General features: G+C 45.2%; 1 protein-coding gene across 3 annotated transcripts in view; it reads left to right on the top strand.

Annotated features, from left to right (window-relative positions):
- LEF1 (lymphoid enhancer binding factor 1) overlaps positions 1 to 25532 on the top strand; it is a 309404-nt gene that overhangs the window by 183952 nt on the left and 99920 nt on the right. For 2 of the 3 annotated variants that reach the window (XM_069630866.1, XM_069630868.1), the window contains exons 4-6: positions 8566 to 8698; positions 19416 to 19506; positions 22799 to 22882. In XM_069630866.1, coding sequence (XP_069486967.1) covers positions 8566 to 8698; positions 19416 to 19506; positions 22799 to 22882 — 308 coding nt within the window. The remainder of the gene's footprint in view (positions 1 to 8565; positions 8699 to 19415; positions 19507 to 22798; positions 22883 to 25532) is intronic. The other variant, XM_069630867.1, reaches the window with a different exon arrangement.

Genomic DNA, 25532 nt, shown 5'->3' with positions numbered 1-25532 from the left:
CATTACCGGTAGGATAAGGCCCCCGTTGCCATTTTTAGAAGCCCGAGCGAAGCGAGGGCTTTAACAAAGCCCCGGGGGCATTACCCTACCGGTAATGCCCCCCTCCAAAGGTTATATTGCCATTAATACGCTGGCACGTGGTACCGGGGTGCTAAGAGCAATTTTTCTCGAGTTGAGAAGCAGCGCTTCAACCGTTTGACTCGAGAGAAAAAAAGGCCAAATAAATAGCTGCCAGGGATCGAGGAGAAGGGATTACACGTAGCCCCTCCTACCTTTCCATGGTGGACATTAAAATGAATGAGAAAAAAAAGTAAACAAACAAAATGCCCACCATGGAAGGGGAGAAGGGACTACAAGTAGTCCCTTCTCCCCTTCCATGGTGCCACTCACAGGCAAGAACTCCAGGACGCTGCAGCGTCAGAGCCTTTTCAGGCAGGTAAGGAGCTTGCTTTTAACAAGCTTATTGACCCTCCCCGGGTGGTAATGCTTAATATTCTTCATTTAGAATTCTCGTTGGGTAGCTATCAACTATGCGCATATATTCCAGTGAGGGCCTCCGAGCGACATCTCATGATAGACAACCAGAGAGAAGCTAGAGGTGCCAGTGATGTTGCTTGGAAACCCCAGGTGAAATGCACTCATAGTTGAAAGCGACCCATCTATAATTCTAGGTTGTTCATGGCCACCCGCTGTCCCTTTTCCAACCCCTGCACTGTCCCTTATGGACATGCATTGGTTGTAGAGTGGAGGTATAAGAGAACCTATACAAATTAAACAAGGGCCTCCGGTGGTAAGGCCTTCAAATCCCCAGTGGCATTCTATGGACTCCGGCAATATGGTTAACATTGCTGTTCCACCGCTTGCAATTCAGGAGATTTGCCACAATTGCCAGCGGCGGAAATCGTAAATTAGTTTTTCGACAAACTTGTGCTGATGCCCCAAGTTCTCTCTCCCTTCACCCTACAGTACCCCAACAAAGGAAAGAAAAATGCCTGCAAGAGAAAATGCTGTATCACCTGCTGTGACATCACAGCAGGTGATTATGGCTGCCTGAAGTCACAGCAAGAGAAATTTAGAAATGGATATAGTTGCTAATGGCTTCCTACGGAATGCACACACACAACAAAAATAATTTCTGCATCTACTTTTATTAGCAGCGCAAAAATACCGTAGGATAACAGGTCAAATAAAGTTGACTATTTTCTGTGGGGAAAATATCGTGCGGATTACTTTGTCAATGTGTTCAAGTCGCTAGATCGCCAATAAAGCGCTAATTTCTCACGTGGTGCCAGCCTGCATTTTGCACATTCAAATCCTGGGGCAGGGCTGACTTAGCCTTTCATTCATTCTGAGGACAATACTTCGAGTGTCATTGAAATGGGATGATAATGGCACATGTTATTGCAGCGTCTACCATAAGCAGGAATCCGACATAAAGCACTATAATAAAAATATATGTTATTATGATTAATAATACAAATGAAAATGAATAAGTACGTGCAACATATTCGTATTGTCCGTCCAACCAGTACCCATCTGTTACATGCTCTGACCGTTTGACTCACCCACTGCAGCAACTCAAGCTTTCTTTCCTTGGAGGTGTTTCATCTTCATAGAAAGTAAGAAAGGACTCTACATCCAGGCTCCATTAACTGTAGTGCCAGGGGGAGGATGGTGCCGTCACACGATGGCACCTTCCTAAGTGTGCCCCTGACCCTTAACAAGGAAAAGAAGTGCAGTGGGAGGTGTGGGACAGTGTGGGAGCGGGGGGGGGGGGGGGAGATGGTGGGGAATGGAAAGAGGGGCCTGTGAAGTAGAGCATATCAAAAAATAAACTGAATTACGCAAAATGTTAAATATTTTTCCACAATATTATTGAAACCTTGTAATGTAACCGCGATAACTACATGATATATTGTTTGCATCTCAGTCACTGGAGCTGATGTGCTTTACTGGGGCAAGGTCGTTTTTGGTCCCGAGTGGTTTTGCACGTGCATTATACAAGGCAGTTCTGCAATGATCATGCACTGAATCCGTGCATGCCTGGAGCACCTGCTCCCTCCTTAGCAGAAATGTCTTTATGGGAGGGCAGACAGGGCACATGCCCCGAGCCCCCATCCTGGGAGCCTTGGAGGGGGCCCCCACCTCTGATCCTTGGATGGGGACCCACACCTGTCCTTCACCTGGTTGGGATGACTGGGCTGGGCACATGATGTGCTTGGAGAGAGTGTCAGTGAGACACAACACGTGCCCCTGTTCCCTACCACCTACCCCCCAAGAAGTCCTCAACCCAGAGCTCTACTGCCAGGTAAGTAACAATGTGTTTATTATTTATTTTATTTTATTTGAGTGCGCACCAAGCAGGGTTCACAGTCAGTGCACTGTACACACGCTGGAGGATGCACTGGGGCAGAGTCAAAATGAAAGTATGTCTGATTCAGAAGGCCTGCCCGAGTGAGACTTCTTAGCATGGGAAAACTGCATTACGTCTATAAAATCGTGAGAAAAAAAGAGCTTACATTTTGAGTTAAGATCTAACTAACAACAGACATGAAATCGCAACGAAAAATGTTTTTAAAAACCTCTGCATCCCCCACTACGACAATAAGAGACCAGAGACATCTGTCACATTCTAGCATTTCATCTCTCCACACCTGTAATAGAATTCAGAAATACAGCACAAGAGTAATGTGATCATGGAGGTGCCAAGGTAAATGGGAACAATTGCACCGTCCCCGGCTTTATAGGTACAGCAGAGCACTTCTGCTTTAGCTGACACTCGGTTTTGGCTGCCTAACCCAGCTTTTTGTTTTTCTTCAAGGGGACAACCCCCTTAATTTCTTCCCCAAACTTACCAATACTTCAATCAAGTCACCCTGCTTCCTCCCTTTCTCCAAACTCTAGTTTCAAACAAACCTAGGTAGACCCCCCTCACCTGCTGATGCACCCCATGTGGCCCAATCCAGACAGGCTCATGCATCTGCCAGAGCCAAGAACAGCTCTCAACTCCAAACCAACTGCGACAGGCACATCGATGGGACCCCTCTCCAAACCATTTACAATAAGTGTGCCAGCAAGAAGATATGTAGCGCTTTCTGCCAGCCTTGTGGTTTTGTAGCATTGCGCATGTTATCCACGTCAATTATCCATCAATTTACAAAAGATGCAAAAGTGAGACGCCCCTTTAAGATGCAGAGTTTGTGAATTTTGTGTTGCACGTATAGTACACTAACGCACTGAGCTATGCCATCTGTTTAAAATGGCCTTTTCTTTTGGTATAAAACAAGAACCCTGTTTTAGATATTTTCAAATACAATATTTTTGCAGACTCTCCAGTTTAAAAGTAGCCAAGAAGTAAACACATTTTGTGCAGTGTAACTAGATAGGAAGTGTGTAGGCAGGCTGTGCCACTGCCATTCAATGTTATCGAAGCAAAACATGTCCGATTACCAGAGGACTTAAAACATGAGGCTTCCAATTTGGGCTCTATGCTAAATGCTTCACAGCATGGCATGGTGACATTTAGTTTGACTATTGTATACCTGCACATGGCAAGCATCATTTGTAAAGAAAAGCAACCTTTCTAAATTAACCAAGGTGCCTGCCCATCGTTACTTTCTATTAATGTAATAGGTTTTGTTGTGAGGGGTGCCAAGCCGTGATTTAGACATTTCTAAGCACTGGTGCACATGTTACTGTCGATGCCCAATGCCTTATTCAGCCTATTATTGGGGAGAGGTGAAAGCAGACACACATTTGATGACTACGTGATAGTCCAGCTCTCCTAGAAGATGTTTCACTTTTTATTATTATGTGGGTTAAGGGGTGGATGTGATGGGTTGAGGAACTTGGTTATAAGCTTTGTCCTGTTCCTGAAATGGGACACAGTGAGCTAGTTTGCATGTGAACGTACATACATTGAAGAATCTATAAAATATTGTGTCGAGATGGAGCTGGCCTTTGTTATGAACACACAGCCAAGTCCCTAACAGGGTGAAGGAAGAGTTAGGCTTCGACGAGATATGCTGTAGGTTATTTGCATAGTGCCTACGTCTCTCGCAGGCTACTTGAAAGCGCTGCAAGTCAGCATCGAGAGCAAAGGTATTAAAGCGAGACACCATTTGCTCCATGATGACAACTGTCACATATTAGCATGGCACAGAGGTGGTGTCACAGTGACTGGGAACCCCAGAGCTCTAGAGAGAGGTGGGAGAGGGTAAGAGATGTTAGTGGACTGCCAGTTGGGGTTGGTTGGTTGTGTGAAAAAAGTTGCTGGCCAATCCAGTGCTGTAAATTACATTTTGTTGACTGTGGGATCCCGTCAGCAGAGGGCAGTGGGCCGATGTGGGATTGCTCTGTGACGGTTTTATTTCACGGCAGACTCCAGCCAGGGACTCCTTCCCCAACAATGAATGTGGCGTACAATAAAGTGTTTTTTATTTTTAATAAACCACAGGTTCTTTTCTGTTTGAGTAGACCTCCAACCCGTCCCACCCAACCTCCACAAACACCCCATGTCACAATGGACCAGGAATCAGGCCAGTGTGTATCAATAAGATATTTATTAATGTATTATTTATTGAAAAGGAAAATCAAACTATTTTACAGCCACGAATGTTGTGGTACACAATTGCACTAATCTCTACAAAACAATTTGGTTTTCAGTTACAAGGAGACTAATTCTTTTGAGACAACACTTTATTGACTATAATAATTAAAGAAAGACACCAAGGACAGGTGGTTAATTTCGAATTTCAACCAACTTGTACCGCAAATTTCAATGGGGGAATAAATTGATTTACTTAAAATACGCTAAGGATTTGCACAGACACTGAGAGGTTTACCAAAAGGGAATATGCGAACATACACAGGCTAAACACAGATTCTTCTATGGGAAGGTGACTGAATTGCACTGGCAATTTGGGGTTTTCCATGGGGTTTTCAATGGGGTCTTCAATGGGGGAATTATTGAGTGCAGTGCTACAAATGGGAAGGGCTTATGCAATTTAGGGCTGGGGCTATTTGCTACTTACAAAGTAATCCTTGGTTTGGGATTCTGGAAAGCCAGCTGGATCTCAGGACACTCTGGACAGCTAGGCACGGGGTCTGGTCACGGCACTTTGCCTTGGTTTGGGATTCGGGACAGCCAGCAGTATATCAGGACACTCTGGACAGCTAGGCAAGGGGTCTGGTCCCTGCACTCTCAAAGATGGTATGTTTCTGCTGTCTTCCCTCCATCCTCATTCTCCTGTCTCCCCGGATATTTGTATGTCCCCTGACCTAGTACAGTCCCCCTTATATAGCACAAATGACCTCACTCAATTTACAACCTAGGGGGAGTACTGTGTAATTACCCCTACTGCTCGGATAGGACAGTTTACCATTCCTCTCTTCACCCCCTGGCATGATTGGTTCAAGGGAAGAGAGCACCATCTGTCTGTTTGCATGTTATTACTATTCTTTGTCCTCCTTGTCACTATTTGACAAAAACCAGTTATGTCTCCTTACTTCACAATTCTACTAGCCCCTGACATATGAACTAGATATGTGGTTTTAGTTGGTCATAGGGAATTAGGTAAGCCAATCGCCAACTCTCCACAATGTAGCATGGCCCGGTTGGCACATTTTTGTCCTTTTCACAAAATGTATAACAGTTACAACTCTGTAAATGATCAAGCGTGATCATAATTTCATTCTCCATCTTTCCACCAATTGTCATATTTGTCTCATTTTTAGAACAGCCACAAAAACATTCTAACTGGCCATTTCAGTCTCCAAGGTCCTAGAAAAATGCACTGTCTCTCTTAAAAACTGCCTGGAAATTACATAAAAACATTGCCAAAAATGAAATTATTTCTCATTCTAATTACTGCGAAAAATTCCTAAAAATGAAATCAGTCCTTTAGTGTCAATTGGGAGGAGGATCTGTTCCCCTCTGTGGGAGGGCCGCTTTATCCCCCACAGCCAGTGACCAGAGATTTTTATGACCCCCTTTGAAGTTGTCAGTTTGTTTTTGATGTGTGTGAAGGAAGGAGCTCACACCTCCAAGTCAAGCTTTAGCCACACTTGCTTTCTTTGAAATCCCTGATCCCCTGCCTTCAGGTCTGGCAGAGCAGGGAATTATGACGCTCTCAGTAACATCACATTTGACTGTGGGATGGTTCACTGGTAGGTGTGACTTCCAGTGGAAAGCAGGCCTTTTACTTGTGAAGTTTCCTTCCTTTAGCCCAACTGTTTTTTCTGGCATTATGAGCCTCTTCAAAGGTGATTGAAGTCTTGTGGGTGGACACATAATGTACATTGCTTAGTCAACCCTCCCACAGCATATCTCCCTGACATTTCAATGTGAGCAGTGTTATTTTCTCACTGTGGCCTTTTAAAAGTCATTTTTCTTTTTCACCCATGTCCAAGCCGTTTCTGCATCTACTGTTTGAAATCATGTCTTGTATGTCACGGGATCCTTTGATTTCTTCTTTTGGGAGTCGGTTTGCATTTGCTGTTGGCCCATTGACAATGAGGGTTAGGCACCCTTCCACATGGTTCTCGGATTTTACATAAACAAAAGAAAAAGCCAAGCCATTTTTCGTTTACAGCATTTCAAGGGCTGCTGTTCAAGTGAAATGGAAAGCAAAAGCTGTGTCGGTTTTGTAAAGTTGAAATCCTTGTCCCCCCATGTGAATTAAAAGTAAAACAAGGACGTTTGTGGATGCAGTGCATAGCTTTTTCTCATTCAGGTGAAATAAAAGCAACACAGGGCTGTTTTAGGATGCAGTGCATAGCCTCTTGCCATTCACGTGAAACAAAAGCATGCAGGGCCATTTTTGGATGCAGTGTTCAAATTCATGTCATTCAGGTGAAACAAAAGCAACGCAGGGCCACTTTTGGATTATAGGGTTCAACTGCTTGCCACTCATGTGACAGGGAAAGCAAAGCACAGCCATTTTTGGTGCAGTGTTTTAATGCAGTTTTTCAGGTGAAAGGGATTTCTGTCTAGGGTCTTTAAATGCACCCCACAGCTCTCACCCCCACCTCACATCAACATTTGCCTCTGAGAAGGGTAATCATGAACACCTAGAAAATAACCCAAGGGAGGAGCCATTCCTATAATGTTGCAAGAACAGTATTAAAGGTGAGCCCCTTTTAAAACTCAAAGCTTTACGTGAATGTTCCGGATTTCTTGGAGAGTACAATCTTAATTAAGTAATTTCACAGCCATCCTGATTTGATGCTGGAGTGAGCTTGTGGTTAAGTGCTTAGCCGCACATCCTAATGATCTTGGTTCCAATCCTGAGTTGCGCAGCACGACACCTTTAAAGCACTTAAGCCACACTAAAATAATGAAGCATTCAAATGGCTCTCCCAGATGTGGGGAGACATGTTTTGCAGGATCCCAGATCCGTCAAAATCCGGGCCAGATGCCAGCAATAGGCTGCATTTTGCTTGTTTGTGTTGGACTTAAGGGCCTGAAAGTGGGACTTTGGGAGGGAGCTGGGTGTCAGTGTGAATGGGTCAGTCCAGGACCTGTCCAAGACCTGCCCCAGGGAAGGTGGTGGAGGGGCCTGCGGTTTACCCCGTGGTGGCTTTCGGGGGTTTTGATGTGCACAAGTCTGAGAGGAGGGTACAACGGGCAGGCATATTTTGGCAGTGATGATGATGTGGATAGGAAGAATTGTGTTCGCATTCTTTCTGAATGGCATGGAACGAGGGGGAGGGGGCTTCTGAAGCCATAGAGCTGGGTTTGGACACAAAGTGTTAAATGAGAGGGAAGGAAGTCATGGACAGAGGGAGGTGGACAAGAGAGAACAAGCATAACAGAACAAAGTGAGATACTGAGGTAGGGGAAAGGAGAAAGGTGAGGACAGTAGAAGGGAGTGAGATAGAGACTGACACTGAATGTAAAGAGTAGGCTTGTCATGTCATGTTTTTCCTGATGCTTGACCTTTGGACACATTCATACAGGAAAAACATTTCAGGTTGAACTGTTAGGTTTTCATTTAGTTAAATAAATGCTTGCTTAAAATTATTTTCCTTTATATTCTTTCAAAATTAATATATTATTCGAAAAAACCAAAGTGAAATGTACTTAATATAGCATCCTCTTGGAGAAACAGATAACAAATATGTATAATGTTTATGTTTTATTAACAACTAGTTAATCAATTTAAAGCGTAGACGAGTATCTGTTGAATTTGACTCAGTATATGTTATCCCTTCATTTTTCACATTGGGAGGGGGTCATGGGTTTTTGGGGGTGACATGGATTATGAGGGGGTCGGGACTAAGGCATGGGTATCCGAGGGGGGCCCATAGGCTGTCTGTGCCCCAGGCCCCAGAAACTGTTAAAATGGCCCTGCTCCTTAGGCCTTCGGTCAAATACTTTGATAAAAGGGAGAATGGAGCCCGAGTGCTGCCTTGGGCGTAGATGATCGCAGCGATGAATGTGTGTCGCTGATGGGGTTTCTCTCTTCCTTTGCTGGAGTTTGGTATCATGCATAGCGGAGCGGCGGATTTCGAAAACGCGAGCTGAGCTGTAACTTTTGTGTCTGTGTTTTGCTTATTTTGCAGTCCAACAAAGTGCCCGTGGTGCAGCCGTCGCACGCAGTCCACCCTCTCACACCTCTCATCACGTACAGTGACGAGCATTTTTCGCCAGGAGCACACCCTTCGCACATGCAGTCAGACGTCGGCTCCAAGCAAGGTGAGAGGGGCTGCTTGTTGCTGCATTTAACGCAGGCTGGGATGTAATGGTTCTTGTTGTGTTTCCTCCCCCTCACCGCCCCATTTCCAGATTGCGATGTTGCATTTCACTCACGATGCCAATGATTGCACTGGTGGCTTCTGTTGAGTGTTGAAAGGAGTTATCTCTCCAGAGGTCGCATCAGCACCCGTAGGTTTAGTCTAATACGAGGGAACATGGTGCTCACAGTTCAGAACACGGAAACCGACACGCTGCCTACCCTTTGTATCAGTTATAATATTTGATCCGACGTTCGTTAATCGACAGTGTTTTTTTCTATGGGTTTTTTGCCAAAAAATTATGTTTGAAAAAACGAATTGAAAAATATAGGGGGTAAATGTATAGATGGGGTGGGTGTAGCAAATAGTGTGAAATTAATAGGGGAGACGAGGGATTGGGGGAACTCCCCCAAACATAGAAAATAGACATTTCACTGAGTCTTTTCAAGAAAAATATTTCGGCCAAAAACCCATTTAAAAAACACCGTTGATAAATGAGCATAGAACCATAATATTTACAAAAAGGCGTTTATGTAAGTGGTCACCATTTTTGCACATAAGCCCATCGAGCGATGTGCGATTTGTCTGGGATCTCATCGTTGAATGGCACTTGAGACTAATACTACACCTCCAAATGTGTGTGTTAATGAAGGTTGACTGTTATCATTTGGAGTGCTTTGCTCCTGCTGGTAGAATGTCAACTCATGTTATGGCTACTTACACATCTCATGCAGCCTCATTTCCAAATCTAATTGTTTTTCCCTTGGGCATTTACGGCACGGTCCATGTTAACTGCTCCCCCGCTGTGGAAGTGCAATGGTTGTGCCCACTCCTCCAGCATGCAGCCATCGTTTCACAAAACACATTCCTCCTGATAGCACCCCCCCCCTGAATGTAATATCTTACCCCGCTTTGCCCATCCCCTCAGGTTCAGCTTGTCTGCTCCTCTGTCCTTCTAGAAGACTGAGGGCCTCATTAGGACCCTGGCGGTCCCGTAATGAGTGGTGCCGGTATGGGACCGGCAGCGTTCATTACGGGCTGCCCTATTACGAGGCCTGCTAGCGGGTCCCGGTTTTCATGCCTGGTCAGACCAGACGTGAAAAGCTGGACCCGCTAGCAGGCCAGGATGCTAACAACGGGCCTGTCATTAACGGGCCCGTTGTTAGCATCATCCCCATTCCCATTATGGGGATCAAATGTGAATGGGGATTGATTTTTACCAGGTCCCAGAAAAGGGCAATTACCGGGTCCGCCAAGGTCGGAATGACCCGGTTATTGCCCTTTTCTGGAACCTGGTAAAAAAATCATTACCGGCGGTAGCCGTGCCCTTCATAAAGGCAGGGCTACCGCCTGGGTCGTAATGAGGCCCTGAGGCATGGGTACCCAAGGCTGTGTCACAGTAGGCCACCTCCCGGACAAGGCTAGGCACTTTGAAACCACAACAATGTTGATTTGGCACAGTATTGGAACAGACAATGCAGCCAGGTGCATTTAACCACCTTTTGTTTAAATCATGAAGATGGCCTTAGGACCGAAAAATACACTTCCTCGCGTGGCCACTTAGACGATGTTGCGGGTCATGGCTGCCAAGGCCTCTTTTACTATTTTAAGCATCTCTACCCTGCGGATTTTTAAAACATTGCCTTGTGGCCTGGTCCCTCCTGCAGAAGAGGGAGCAAGCTTGAAAGTAGAAAAGTCGTCTTCTGAACAAATTCTTCAAAGGCACCCTGAGACAGGGGCCCTCAAATGCTTTTCAGGCATGAACCTTCCGAAGGTGCAGAGGGCAAATCTCATAAGAAACCACAACGGAGTGATTTCTGGCTCATTGCCACCAATACTCTCTGAGGATGCTCCTGCCACTCAAGCCACATTTGTTTGCCCTTCATGCACCATGCGCCCACGTTCACACCTGCGGAAAGGCCTCACCGGGAGATCTGCAGGTAAGGGAATGACGTCAGAAGCGAGAGAAGAAACTAAAGTGGCCATGCATCCATCCTATCCAAAAGAATACCACCACCACCACAAAAGGTGGCTTTTCGAGTAATAAAAATGCGCTCACCAAAAGAAGCAAAGGTTTACAAAAAAACCTGAAAGCCACAAATTAACCAGATGTACCAATACTGGCCACCTATCTCCCCAGTTCATTTGTGTATGGAAGGCGATAATTGTGGGGGGCAAGGTGGTTGCCTCCTGCACCTCCCCCATGTGGAGCTAAGTTTGTTTCCCATGAATAATGTATTTTGAGACATGGGCGGCTTAGTAACTGCATCGTCCCTCCATGCAATATTTCTGCAGTGAATTTCGTGGATTGTGTAATGCTGTTGAGGCCATTCATTTGCCTTTGTTTGATCGTATAGTGCATTACCACCAACCTCTGATTTCCCTTAATAATGTTCTTGATCATTTCACCATTCATGCCAAGGAAACTGAATGGAGCCACATGCGAATTACCCTCCAACTCTGAGGAATTATCAGTGTGTATGCATTCTGCCAGACATGCCCTTCTAGACATGCCAATGGAAAACACCCCTTTGGGAACCCTCCACCCACATGGCTTTACCCCCTCATACAGATGTCCACGAAACTTGTGATGATCAGTGCTTATAATGGGACGTATACTTCTTGGAACTGTAGTTGCGGACAGGCCCAACCAAAGGGACCAAAGAAATAGACCGTCAAAAGTTGCCCCTGTAAGAGGAAGTTGGATTGCACCTTAAACATGTTGGCCGTGAATGTCTAGTCAGGTCTCAGTTATCGAATATTTAAAGTCAGCGTTTTTTTTGTAATCCCCACTGATAATTATTACCATGAAATGCCCTGTAGCATGTGAAATGCCCTGTAGCGTGTGATTTGTCTGTAGCGTGTGTTCGAAGCTAATGAGAAGAACGAAAGGCCGAAAGGAAAACAAATAGGGAGAGTTGGGGATATCCCTGAAATGATTGCCTGTTTCTCTGATTCCCTGAAATTGAGTATAGTGTTCATTAGCTAAAGGGTCCCTCTCATGTGCACAGAAAAATGGGTGGCCGCAACATTATAAATAGAACATTGATTTCCACAAATATTGAACGATGCCTTAGGTGTAGACTTTACAAAATAAAATTTAAAAAGAAGGCCACACGATAGTATTAAAACATAGGAATGTGATTTTAATGTGAAAGTACACTAAGGGCGACCTAATAACGAGTATGCCGGCCTTGTTTATATAGACTTGCATAATAGCCTGGCATTAAAGGTGAACCATCTTACAAGCACATCGAGGCGCTCAAAGTATTAGAGGTCTAGAGGAACCAGAGGGATCGTCTGCTGTTCACAAACTTTCCAGGCACAGAGACATAGATAGACGACACCCGTACTAGTAAATATTCACATGCAACAAAAGCCCTGCGGGTCATCCAGTCTGTCTGCAAGTTTAGATTAACTGAAGCAAGGCCACTGCTCAGGCACTAACCCTGCACCTTGGCAGGGCGTATCTTTGCACTCTGAGCCCCCGCACCCTGCATTTCTGTCTTCTTAGGACACCCCAGTTATGCAGGCGGAACAAGCCTCCAGAGGCATTCCAAACGCGCGCGGGCCTTAGTCAGCCGTAGAGAGAATCAAAACATAGCAGTCAGGCAGCAAAGGAGTCTGGGAAGTGTGGATAGTCCATATCCCAGGCTTAAATTCAGAGCCGGGAACACAACTGTTAGTTTAATTCGTCACAGTTTTAGCTTTGCTCCTATGAGTTTGCAAAGATGTTCCATTGCTAGAAATGTTAGTGTCCATGAGGTTTTAAGAAACTTCTCAGAACCGTCACATTAACTGAAAACAAATGATAAACCTGATAGTAACTCCTTTTTCAGCTTTCTGGCAGCTTTTCAATAATAAACTGGCAGCCTGTTCTTCTGTGTGATTAAAAAAAGGTCGTTTTGTTTTTAAATGATATACCCCTTTAAAAGAGCATAAAAGCAGCAGTAAATAAAACAGGGTGAACGTGGTTTAAGGAGTCCCCCGGTGGAATGAGATGTGCTCAATGCTTCCTCAGATGGGCTGCAAGTGACGGTGTTTAATGTGCACGTGTTTTGGGGGAGAGAAGGCGTTTAGCAGGGAACTGTTAACAAAAGGAAGGCACATTGGGTTACCAGAGGCTCGGGCCTGTTGTGTGTACACACCTGAGTAAACACAGGGCAAATTTGGAGGCCGGCCTGTGAAAGGCATCTGCCTGTCTATCATTTTGGGAGGGAGGGACTTCGCCGTGATCAGTGCTTCAAACAGCAGCTGGCAATACCTCGCTCCACTGGAAGCAGCCAGGACGGGGCGGTCTGTGTGATGCCTGCTGAAAGGTGCTACTCTGGCCAGAGTGGCCTTGGCAAGGGCAGCGCGCGTGCCATTGTTGCATGTGTTTGAAGACTGACTTTTAAGATCCCTTCAAAGTTTGCCCAGTTGCTTTTTCATTGTCCACCCATTGCAACCCTATTCTGGAAAATAAAAAGAAACATCAAAAGGCGAAGGATTCACTGTGAGAGATGCCTCTAAAGCAGCCGTGGTCTGGCCATGTTGGGGGCTGTTGGGTGCTGGACACGCAGTTAAGGGTTGCTTTCTGATAGGGTACGATTTAACTTCCCGAGTCTGTCACTGGTGGGACGAGTAGGGATCAAACAAACAGTGCTGATAAAGTAGCAAACCCTGGCGGGATAGATTATGGCACTGTGCAGTGTGTTGCAATCAAACACAGTCGCAACTTTATAGTGTGGGGAAAATGTTGCTTTAATGTGACGGATCTAAGCTCACAAACAAAAGTAACTAGGATTGCCACCTCAGAAACTAGACCAACACTTTGATACCTAGATGTAACAATTCCCCATCACCCCCTAAATCCTACCCCATGTTGCACACTCCCCTTTTCAATGTTCTTTTGTGAAACCATTTATGTCACATAGTAAAAAGGTTGCAGCTTCCACCCAAGAAGTTGTCATTCCCAAATCTGGCTTCCAACCTTCGTCAACCATAGTGCTCTGCTACGGCTTCCTGTGACCACTTTCCACTCTGACCCTTGCCTTCCCTCCACAGACTAGCCATTCCGGCACTCCCAACCGTCCCACAAGACAAGGCACAAATCCAACCATGTGCTATTCCAACCAGCAAGCCTGCACACCCTAGATGAGAAAGGAACATGTTCCATCCCAACATGCTGGCTGCCCAAACGTCACGCCTCCTGACAACCCACACACTTTATAATTGTTACTAACACCCGACAGCCACTGAGGTGGTGCCCCATCAAGCCAGCAACTACATTTAGTTACAGTGAAACGTGTCTCCCAATACCCGAAGCCCTGCCACAATTTGAAAAACCTTCCTTTGGCCCATCAAAACCTTCTTCAACATGTAACCCATATACCACCACCCTCGTGCATAATGGAAAACCATCTTCACAAAAACAGGCGACATTTTATTAGGAGGATGGGGTGGGGGTGCTGCAGTACCTCGTGGGGACCATAGAGAGTGCCAGAATGCTCTCAAACAAACTCTTACTCCCCCCTTCCTACCACTAACCTGTCCCACAACATAATGGCACACATACCCTGCCGCTTCCCAAATTTCCCTGATGGCATCACCTGTCTCTCTCCCTCCCTCAGCACCCCCTTTGTAGGGCAGTATGGCATCTCAATCACAGATGATACTTATTCACGTCAAAGAAAAAGGATCCCAAACAAATGTAACCCTAGCTCCCTAGCTCTCCTCCTCACCCTTGCCTACCAATACCCAAGCCCATGTCTCTGCACCATTACCAAATGTTCCTGAGCGGGTACCAGTCCGTCCCTCCTAGTCCCCTATAGGGCATTTTGGTGCAATCAAACAGAGGCAGCATCTGTTCCCCGATCTAGTCTGTCGGTCCAATCAGCAGTACTCACACAATGCCTATATAACCCTCGACACAAATGGGGCCATATAACATGAGGATAGAGTATTTATGTTGACAACTGTAAGGAAAGAGTTAGAAAATAATAACAGAAACACCAGATGTTGCCAATGTTATACGAAAGGGAAAAGGGACCCTACTCACATAGGAACTGGGATATAAATGTCAAACAAAGGGTTGTCCCCATTGCAAATCATTATCTTGAAAGGTTAATGGGTTTCAATTAATCACAACATATGTGCAACATCAGGAAAATAATACAAATCCTATATTGGACTAGTGAAAACTAATACCCGTTGGTGGTTGATAATAAATATAAAATATTTTATTTAAAGTGCATTATTTTTCATAATTTTGAAGTGCGTAGTTGATACTCCAATCAATTGAAACAGATCCCACACATCAATAACAAATCCGCAGTACAATCATCAAAACAAGCAATAATTAGACAGTTTATAGTCATACAATAATCATTTGAAACAGATCACAAACAAAATCAGCAGAACAAACATAATAACAAGCAATAACTAAAAAGTATTGACAGCTAAGCAAACAAGATACATTCTAGAGTATCAATGTAGTTAAAGAAAGCACACCAAAATGCATAGAAACTCTTCAGGAAATTGTGACTTCTTTTGGTCCCTCATTTACAAAGAATCAATATAATGTCCACCCCAATTGTTTCTTCTTAGACCAGAGTGGTGACCCTGGAAGTAATCAGCTCTTCACATAGGACAATTTAGCAATTCCATAAGTAAATTTACTTAGAGTGTCCACACATGGATATTATTCTACTTGAGGAGCCCACCACTGGGAAAGAAAATATAGTTGTAATCTAGGATCTGCTTGAAGAATCCCACATTGGGAAGAAAAATGCCTTTTCATTTGGGGTCGATGTCTAGATAGGTTTCGGCGTAAAGTAAGTTGGAAACGCCTTTGTCAGGACCAGCAATTTTGGAGACCCTGCGTAATTGAAGATAAGTAAATTAAACTGGGACGAGAGATGAAGTCAGGTATTGCTTGCCTAGAAATAAACCTAAGAGGAGAATCTAACTCACCATAAGTGGCGGTGGAGATGAGTGCATCTACTGAAACTCTAAAACTGTGTACCAGTGAATCTCTTTTAGAAATCAGAAAATGAGAAACAAGAAATACAATTAAGATTTGGCTCTAACAGTGGCAGAGAGAATGGCCTGAGGTGCATCCAAATTGAACAGGGCCTACCTGTCTTCCAACCAATGGAAAAAGGCTCTTGAGAATAATTCTACCACCCCAATGAAGGGAAAACCAGGATAAAGGAACCAATGTCAGAAGAAAGGGAGGGTGATCACATTTCGAATGGCCAGAAGCTATTCAAGTGGAGTAAATCCCTTTTGGCCATAAACTCTTACACTATTTCTATTACAGGAATATGTGGTTATACCAATGTTACTTTTCAGAAGAGTTGAACACAATTCTAAGCTAAGCAAGAACGCTATAAGACTTTTTATTATAGTTATAGGAAAGTATAGGAAAGTATAGATTCAAAAATAAACTATGGAGAGTCAGAAAAATGACACCCATAAAATGAGAAAAAGAAAGGGTGAGTGGGGAAAAAGGTTGCCACTCTCTCGTGAACATAGAAAAAGAATCCACAAGTCCAGCAAAAGGTGCTGGAGGTCTCACACGTGAAGGTGATTTGGCATATAAATGAATATCCACACTAGCAGACACCCTACATGTGACTGGTCACCTCTGGCGGACAGTTTGAAGTGATCCACGAGACTCAGTCTCAACTTAAACTTGTCTCGACCTACCAATAGCGAAACCCACAGCGTGACGTATGGGGAAAAGCACCAATGCCCAATTTTCCCCAATGTAGCGACTTGTCAGCCCGGGTCCTCCGGGAGCACTTTGTCTTAGGGGAAGACTGAGCCTTCGTCCCCAGTGTTTACTGTGTAGCTTTCTCTGCAGGGAAACATTGAGAGTGCTGGGCGTGCACAAGCAATGGGGCAGAAGCAGGTTGTCACCGCTAAGCCAGGACCAACAATTCCCAAATTAATGTTTGCAACAGTGGGGAAGGCAGTCAGTCACGCGTTCATGTGTTTAGTTGAATTAGTTGAGGGATGCGCACACCCCTTCCTTTTCCAAGTATTCGCAAACGATTTTAAGTAAGAAAGAAGAAATATTAAAGGAATGAAAAATGAAAGGAGGGGGAAAATGAAAGCACAGATGCAAGGCTGAAAGTAGGGAATATGAAAAAGGAGGGAGGGTGTGAAGAAGGGAAAAGGAGGGAGGGTGTGAAGAAGGGAAAAGGAGGGCGGGTATGAAGAAGGGAAAAGGGGGGACGGTGTGAAGAAGGGAAAAGGGGGGAGGGTGTGAAGAAGGGAAAAGGAGGGTGGGTGTGAAGAAGGGAGTAGGGAAAGTGGGTATGTAAAGAGACAAAAACTGAAAGGAAGGGAGATGGTGAAGTGTGATGGAAAGGAGGAAGAAGAGAATAAAGGATTGAATCAACCTAAGAGAGACAGCGCCCGCGGGTGTTGCATGCAGTTTCCCACACCCCCACTGCCTGGGTACAACGTGCTCCACAGTCCTGCAGGCTACACGACACCTCGCCCTTTCAGCCCTCTGCCTGCTGCTCCCCATACACACACCCGAATCAAGCGGCCATCGGGGCAAACTTTGAAACGCTCTCTGCTCGCCAGGCGCAGTGATGTGGAAAGAGGAGCAGGAAGAAGGATTTGAGTGGGGCACCAGGACTGACCAGAGTCGATGTGCTTGAAGACTGTGGGCCCGATTCATGGAATATTTGCCCGGTTCAAAGTGAATCTGCTCTGCTGAAAAGTGGCTTTGCACTGCCGACACAAACCCTGATTCATGGAACCGTGCAAAGTCCGGGCAAAGTCAGCGCATAGTCATTTTTGCTGTACAAAATGACTTTGCCAGGACTTTCGCCGGCAGAAATACACTTTGCACAGTTCCATGAATCGGGGTTTGTGTCGGCAGTGCAAAGTCACTTTTCAGCAGTGGAAATTCACTTTGAACCGGGCAAATGTTCCATGAAACGGGCCCTAAGTGTCTGCCAATGTGGAAAGACCAAATTCTGAATCCACTGCAACTGAGGGAGGTTTGTTAAATGCTCCCTGGAATGTGCTCCCACTCCCTAATTACTACGGCATGGGTTTTGGCCAATAAGGCCAAAACTAACAAACAGGAGCTAGGGATGGCATAGTGGCCGCTTGGTAAACTAGGTGTGTAATTCACTGATAACAAGCAAAGGTTCTCTGGAAATCCCACATCCAGACACTATTATTGGAGGGCCAACAACCTGATCAGAAAAACATCCAGCACAGAGTGATGTCACGCAAAAGATAATTTCCAAAGCAAAAGATTATGGGCCTGATCATGGGTCTGGCGGTATCCCGGTGGTATTACCACCAGTGCAAATAGCTAATAGCGCCGAAAATGCCCACTCCAACGGCGCATTTACATCTAGCTGTGCGCTGGAGGTAAATGTGGCCATACTTGGGATTGAGCAGACCCTTAAATGCGGCGGTAATAGCGTTACCACTGCATTTAAGGGCTACCACCCAGCCCGTGATCAGGCCCTATGTGCTTTCCCAACATGGCTATCAGGGGGTTGAGGAGATTGTCAGTCATTTCAGAGGGTTCAGAGATAATGCCATGCAGGGAAACTCGCGTGAGTTCAGGGAAACCTCGGACTTCCTCTTTAAGAGTTCTTGCTGTTCAGTCTTCTACGACGTGTTTTTCACCCATTGCATAACCCAGTAATTGCCTGTCCTCAATCCACGGCTCAGAGCCTCCTCAGGGCGGGAGCGCTAGTTAAGGCACGAGTAGGCCTTGGCAGCATTTGGGACCGGGATTAGCTCTAATCTCGAGGTGGCTCTTACAGTTGTAGGGCTTTGTGTTCCTGGGGAAGTGGAGCTGATGTATCATTTCTGGGGGGATTCGTATTATTATTATTTTTTTGGAGCTGTGAAAATTCTGCCGATGCAAAGCAGCTTGACCTTGGATCCCGCAGGAGTCAGTTTCATGAAGAGCTTAGTCGGAGCTGGTGTGGCAATCTGGAGCCAAGTCCTATCATGTGTGAGCATTATATGTCTGAAAACGCTTCTTAATTAACTACTGATCCTCTCTGGTTGGAAATGTCTTCCAACGGGCAAAAAAGGAATTCTTCAGGGGAACCAATCAAAATGCTCAAATGCAATTGTACCTTCTCTATCGCTACTGCCTTTTGGAAAATATGTTGGCTTGGTTCGACTTTCTTAGCAACTCTTTCTAAATGTTCCGTTATACGCTGCACACTGCGTGCTATCCAGCAAAGCCACAGCTCCCTGCGGTATTCTCCTCGCAACAGTGCCAAGCGATTGCCTGCACGTTCTTTGGCTACGTATTCCCCACAAAGGCATTGCCAAGGATTCTTGCACGCATAGACTTCATGGGTTTGGATTGGAGCACGTGAATATGTTTCCAGTGACTGTGAGCTCTCTCCCTGCCTTCTCCCCTTCATCTAAATTTATCTGGAGAGGTCCACGGCTCATCCGTCACCAACGATAAGGGGCGTTGTTCCACCATGGGTGTACTTGCTACAAAACTTCAAACTGTTTCCCATTACTGATGACAGCATCAACGTTTGCATTTATTTGTATATTCACGTTTTCTTCACTGTGATTTCTCATAAAAGGTTAGAGACATCTTTAATGCCTACAGATCTCAATTTACATCTTGGACTAAATTACTACAATGTCAAAGCACCTAACCATCTCTTTTGTTAATTTACCAGGCATGTCCCGGCATCCGCAGGCGCAAGACATGGCCTCCTACTACTCGCTCTCCCCAGGTGGTGTTGGACAGATGACGCCCCCACTTGGCTGGTAAGACCCCTCTCTTCCCTTGTTGGGCTTAGTATGCCACTTATTTGCCTGTAGGAGCTCGTAAGCCACCAACATTTTAAGACAGTGCAAAAACTAATGCTAGCTGTATCGGCTAATAAAATGACCACATTGCCACCAATGTGAGCTCTTACCCCTTAGCTGTTCCATTACTGGATTAACCCTTGAGAAGTGTCCAGTTTTGCTTTGCGATGTTGTGCTGCCACTGAGCTGCAGATGCCATTTCACTGCTTGCTATAGAAATTTCTCAGGGGTCCCACGATGTATTTGTATTTTTAAATAATTATTGACGGAGAAAGGTTCATTTCTTTCACTGGCTGCCTTGCTCAAGAAAAGTTACTTCAGATTAGCCAGGAGGACTCGAGCAAACGCTCCTGGAAGGGGTCGCTGTGGTTAGTATGTCCCTCATTGACGTGGAACACTTTAAATGCGTCCAAAGTGTGGAGCTACTCATTTTGCTTAATTTCTTTTTTTGTAGCATGGTCACTTGTTCCCTGGTGGTACTAAATTCATTTCCTCTACACCAGCACTGTCTCCCAAAACCCTCCTCCCCAAAAATCAGACATTAGGAGTTCTATGCAAGCAAACAGCTTTGCAAAGGCCAATTTTTATGTGGAGCCTGTCGATCAATAGCGCTGTGCGTGAACTAAATCGATTGAGCCAAGACTTTAACAGCTGGATCAATTATTCTGTCTGAACTCGGTTGCTTTAAGTACATTAATCCTGTTCAAAGTGGCATCCGTCCCAATCAGAGGTAGAGTCCATGCAAGCAAACGAGTTCAAAGGGATTTGTTTGGAAGTGTAGGCCGCATCAAAGGGTGGCCAGAGGACACCGGGGAGCATAAAAGGATCCTTGTACCTTCAAGTTAACCCCTTGGGCAATGTGTGCACCTCTTGAAAGGGCAGGAATCGCATTAATGCCACGTAAAACAAGGATGACCTGTGAATCTCTGCCAATGTGGGTGGCAGTGGAAGAGTATTTGATTGATAACTAGTCCTAACTTTCTCTGTCCATTTTCGTGATTGATGGCTAAGCATGATGTTTGGGCAAGAAGGCATGTTGATGATCCAAGGGGTTTTGAATGTCATTGCATACTCTGTCCATGCGGTATTGTCAGGAGACCCTCGTGGATTCTTTTTGACTGTCAGCAAAAAATGCTATCAAGGTATGCCATGCACAGAAGGATCCGCTGGGCGTTGAGAGAGAGTTTCTGTTGTGCGCGCTTTTCAAGGGGTATTTGTTTGATCGAGCGACTACATTTGAATCTCTAAAATATATCCAAGCAGTAAGGTCTTTTGAAAGGGATTGGAAAAAAGATGGTCGATTTGGAGTGGTTATTAATGTGTTCTTGCCAAAATAACAATTACCTTGCATAACAAGAGGGTCTTTGTCAATCCCGACCAAAAAGACATTCAATGAGAAATAAAGATGACTACTCTCTGAAGACTTTAGGCTTTACACACTCACTCCACTGACCAGTGGCTGGAGTTATTGCACCCCTGTATAGATTCTATGGGAACATTGCATTGGGCAAAGCAGATAATGCTCGCGTGGCACCATACCTAATCTACTCAAAATAAAACAGGGGCAACCAGGCATTGCCGCATATGCCGCCCCACCTATATTTGGACAGAGGGGATCAAGACAATTTGCACCAGTCTTTATTTTAGTAATCAGTGAATGCACTGCGACAGAGTTTGCCCCACGTGTGCACAGTGCCGATCATTTGTTAGAATTCAACCAGGATGGTTTAAAAAAAAATATTAATAGAGCTGTGTCTAGCTTTACCTAGTAAAATATGTAGTATTTTGGCTGTATTCAGCTGAGAAGTTCTAGGAAGAAGGAGATGCTCTGACCATGGTAAAACAATAAAGCAATTGTTTAAATGTTATTGCATTGACCACTGTATTACAAACCAGCTGGGTAATATATGAGCCCAAGCCACAGTTTTGTGCGCAGACCCCATGCTGGCAAGATGCATACAGCTATATTGCAAACAATATGGACCTATTGAAGCTTACCCCTTACTCTGTTTGTTTGCATTAAAGTAAGAATCTCCAACTTGATGCTACCCATGTAACTAGGAGACTGTTAGAAGCGTCTACCTTCCCTCCTCTGTGTTAAAAAATGAGGATATTGGAGTTTGCTCCCTGCGGAACAGGGAGTTGTCTCTAGTAATTAAATGATGTCCTTGGAAATGGAAGAAAGACACTAATGTGAAGGATATTCTAATGTGTGTAGGCCCGTTAGTTCATTGTTTCATGCCTGCATTGCATTTATTTGCTATATGAGAAAGAATGCCCCATTTCATTTGCTCGTTCCCCTTAACGTAAGTCTTTGATAACTAGAGCAAACCTCCTCTAAAATACCATCCGGTTCATTGTATCATGTGTTATCAAGTCATTTTAGTCTGTTCATAGCAGTCTTGCTAAAACAGTTTCTGATGGACAGCATTGAAATGGTAGAACTCAGAGAACTGGCATATCGGTGCACTCTATGGCACCCCACATCGATCCTGTTGGTTCAACAATAACCTTGCCTGCCCCGCTGCAAAGGAACATGGAAGCCTTGCAATTCGTCTGGGTGTGCCTTGGCATAGTGAGTGGACTGGCCTAGACTGCCATACATTGCCCTGCAGCAGGAGAGACTCAAAGTGCCAGTGACCTTGGTTATCTCGCTCCACCGTGCCAGGGTAGTGGGTCTCTGTGCCAGCAAGCTCTCCGTGCTAGCTATACTGCCCTATCTGCGTGCTTAGTAGTGAAAGGGGAGAGGTGCGTGTCACCATGCTTTGGATAATGTTCTATCTCTACTGAGCTAAATCCCTCTGGACCTCTACTGTACACCAGGCCTAATTTGCTGTCTGCAGACTCATCACGGTCATCCCATTCACTCAGAGTTGGAATGACAAGTTTCGGCATATGCTCTGAGAAGGTCTTTTGCTTTGTGGGCTTTTAGAGATGTCCTCTTTTGAGAGCGGAACACTCAAAAAACTATACCAATGGCAAACTAGAGTATTAACATTCATGCAGTAACTCTTTTGATTGAAGGATTACCTGGGACTAGCCAAACATGGGTGTACCGGTTCCTTGGATGGTAAGGAATGTGGCTTCATCAGGTCTAGAAGACGAACCTGGAGATTTTCAAATTGTCCACCAAACTGCATAAAGCCTGGCCATGTCGCCGTGGCTGCTCACTGTCGATAATGTACTGTATAACTCTGCAATTATTTTATGTCTATCCCCTTTGATGGGTTCCTTTTTTCTGTGACCTCAGGCAAGGTCAGCCTGTGTATCCCCTTCCAAGTGGATTCAGGCAGCCCTACCCATCCGCGCTCTCAGTCGACAACTCCATGTCCAGGTAGGTACAGTAGCGGAACGGCTTACAGGTGCGCTCTTGGCGCCAAGGGACACGCTGCTGTCCTGCTTGCATCTTACCATACCTGTGCTTGCCTGTGTCATCTCAGACTCCTGCACAGGCTGCGTAGCCAACCCTTCAGCGTCAGCATGCCCGTGTCACACATTAGTAATGTCCCGTGCTTAAATGCATTTAAAATGTCGATTGTAAATGCATTTTGTCGAAATGCTGTTTTGACAAAACCAAAACATGTGATTTTCAAGCGCAGCATTTTAGTGATAAAATGCTTCCCTTTTTTCAGTCAGACAAGTTATCAGTTAATTAAAAAATGCTGAAATACTGAACATGTGGCATTCTCCCTTGGCAGGAATGTCATATCACAAGGGGCCACACTGCACGAATAGTTGCAATCCGACCATACACATTAGTAAACCCCCATTGCACGGCTGCACGTTCTGTGCACAGCAGGCTCTCTCTCTGCTTCTGATAATGGCCGGGCCGCTGCTGCATCCTGAAGGGGTTGCTTCTGCATCCTTTGCTTGGTGTTGGCAGGGTGGCAGCATCCTGTGCCCGGGCTGTGATGTGTGATTTCTTTTCCAGGGGGTCTTCAGGATGCCATCTGTCTTTGTTCTTTTGCTTTACTTGATGCCCTCGGAATCCTACTCCTCTCTATGCACTACTAGACATACCTTGAGCTGCCCAGAAGGAATGCGCCGTCCACACATGCATGCAGGCATGCATGCATGCATGCGCTCAGTAATTTCACTGAGCAGTTGGGTTTTAGAACTATAGTTGACATGGTACTCGGAACGCCTGCTGCTTAAATAACTCACTTCTGCTAAGTTCTGCTGGGATAAAATGTATGGCGTCCACATGCCTTAAATGTGGGATAAACTCTGCTGCGAGCAGTACTTGCAGACATGTAGCCGTTGCATTTACCCTTTAACACGGTATGTAGGTGTTGCTAGGTACTGACAGGAAACTCTTGTTTCAGAAGGGATGCAAAGGGGAACTCCAGAGGCAGAAGTTATTCTTAAATGCAAGCAGACAGACCCTTTTTTAGTGTCCATATTGGCTCTACTGCCCTTCTTTTTTAGACCTTGCTGAGAACTGAAATGCAGGTGCAAATGAATTGGTGCACACGCGTCGCCCAGTATTGCACTCCCTAAAGTAGACCTTGGGCCCTTAAGGGGAACTGCGCTCTTGTCCATTGTTCATAGCAGTCCCTGCCCACGCTCATGGTCTGTCTCTTGGATCTGTTATATCGAGTCTTCTCCGAGACTTCTATCGAGACTTCTAGATGAGTTAGCTACCTTAACAGACTGCAACACAGCTGCCGGCCCTTCCTCCCCTCCTCCTGCTTCCCTGTCAGCCAGCATGCAAGAAGGCTGGCAAGGGGCCTTCCCCAGCTTTAGGGTAGGGGAGCCCTAGCAGCGCCTGGCTACAGCTGCTCAGGCAGTATTTCCTTCCGCGACACCGGGTGACACAGAACTGAAAGGGTGAGGAGTCGGGTGAACCATACACCAGTTTAAAGCCAGTAGCCTTTCTCTGCCCTTATGTCAGAGGAGGTGGAGTGATGCCCGACACCCTCATACTGGAGATGCCGCGGCGAGCATACCACCTAAATGGAGGCATTCTTCAAGTTGCCTTTTAAGCCTCACTGTTCCTGAAAAAAAGTTAAATAAGTTGCCCTCAAGGCAGGGAATTTAGTCTACCCCTTTGGTTGGCTGGGGGTATTTTATATCACATGTGCATTTATTTCAGGGGACATCACATGCACACCTGTACTTGCATCTGCTTGGAGCAGCCGAAAGTTACTACATGAATTATTGCTAACATATCTACACGGCCTTCAGAGGGGACTGTTTTCTTGCATGACTGCTCTCTTTGTCTTTGGTTGGTGGTGGTGGTTTGAAAAAAAAGATTGTTTTGTAAATGTACCCAAAAATGTGATCTCTGTTTGAAAGAAAAGTATTCTTAAGCACAGCTGTTTCACAGCGCAGCAGCATGACAAGGGACTGCATGATACATGTTTTGGAGCAATATTGATTAGTTTGGAACAATGTGATATTACTTCGAAGAGAGAGAGAGAGAGTGTGTGTGTGTGTGTGTTTATATATATATGGAATCGTGAGCTGATTTAAATATGTGACTACCTCTTCCATGTCATTTAATACTGTATATGCCACTAACCAATCATCTTGCCTCCCTGTAGAAAGAGCTCAGAACTTATTGGAAAGCCTTTCTATGCTAGAAAACTATATCCAGCAAGCAGTAGCTCTCGTGTGATCGCATGTGATCACTCAAACATTTCCCGAAACCTCTCCTCATTACAGTGTGTGATGTGAGATTTCTAGATATCTGGAGAAAATAAGCACTTTGCACCGCCCTCCGAACCCCCTCCCCAACCCCATCAATTGGCTACCAACCGTTTTGGGCTTCTGCATGCATGCGCCACGATCATCTCACTGCTGTGTATCATGAGATGAGCCAATGAGAAAGAAAACTCACTGCGCAAAAGCGTGGGCTCTTTACCCTCACTTGCAAGGCAGCAGACGCGACTGGTTTAATGAGGTGCATGAAAAAATGGGCACTGCACTGAACATGAAGAAGAGGCTTGTGAAATTTGGAAGCAATCTGTGTAATGTTCCAC

The sequence above is a fragment of the Ambystoma mexicanum genome, chromosome 6q (assembly GCF_040938575.1).
Source record: "Ambystoma mexicanum isolate Mex_15411 chromosome 6q, UKY_AmexF1_1, whole genome shotgun sequence".
Lineage (NCBI taxonomy): Eukaryota > Metazoa > Chordata > Amphibia > Caudata > Ambystomatidae > Ambystoma > Ambystoma mexicanum.
Note: the sequence above shows the minus strand (reverse complement) of the source record. Positions and strands in the feature narration are given on the sequence as shown.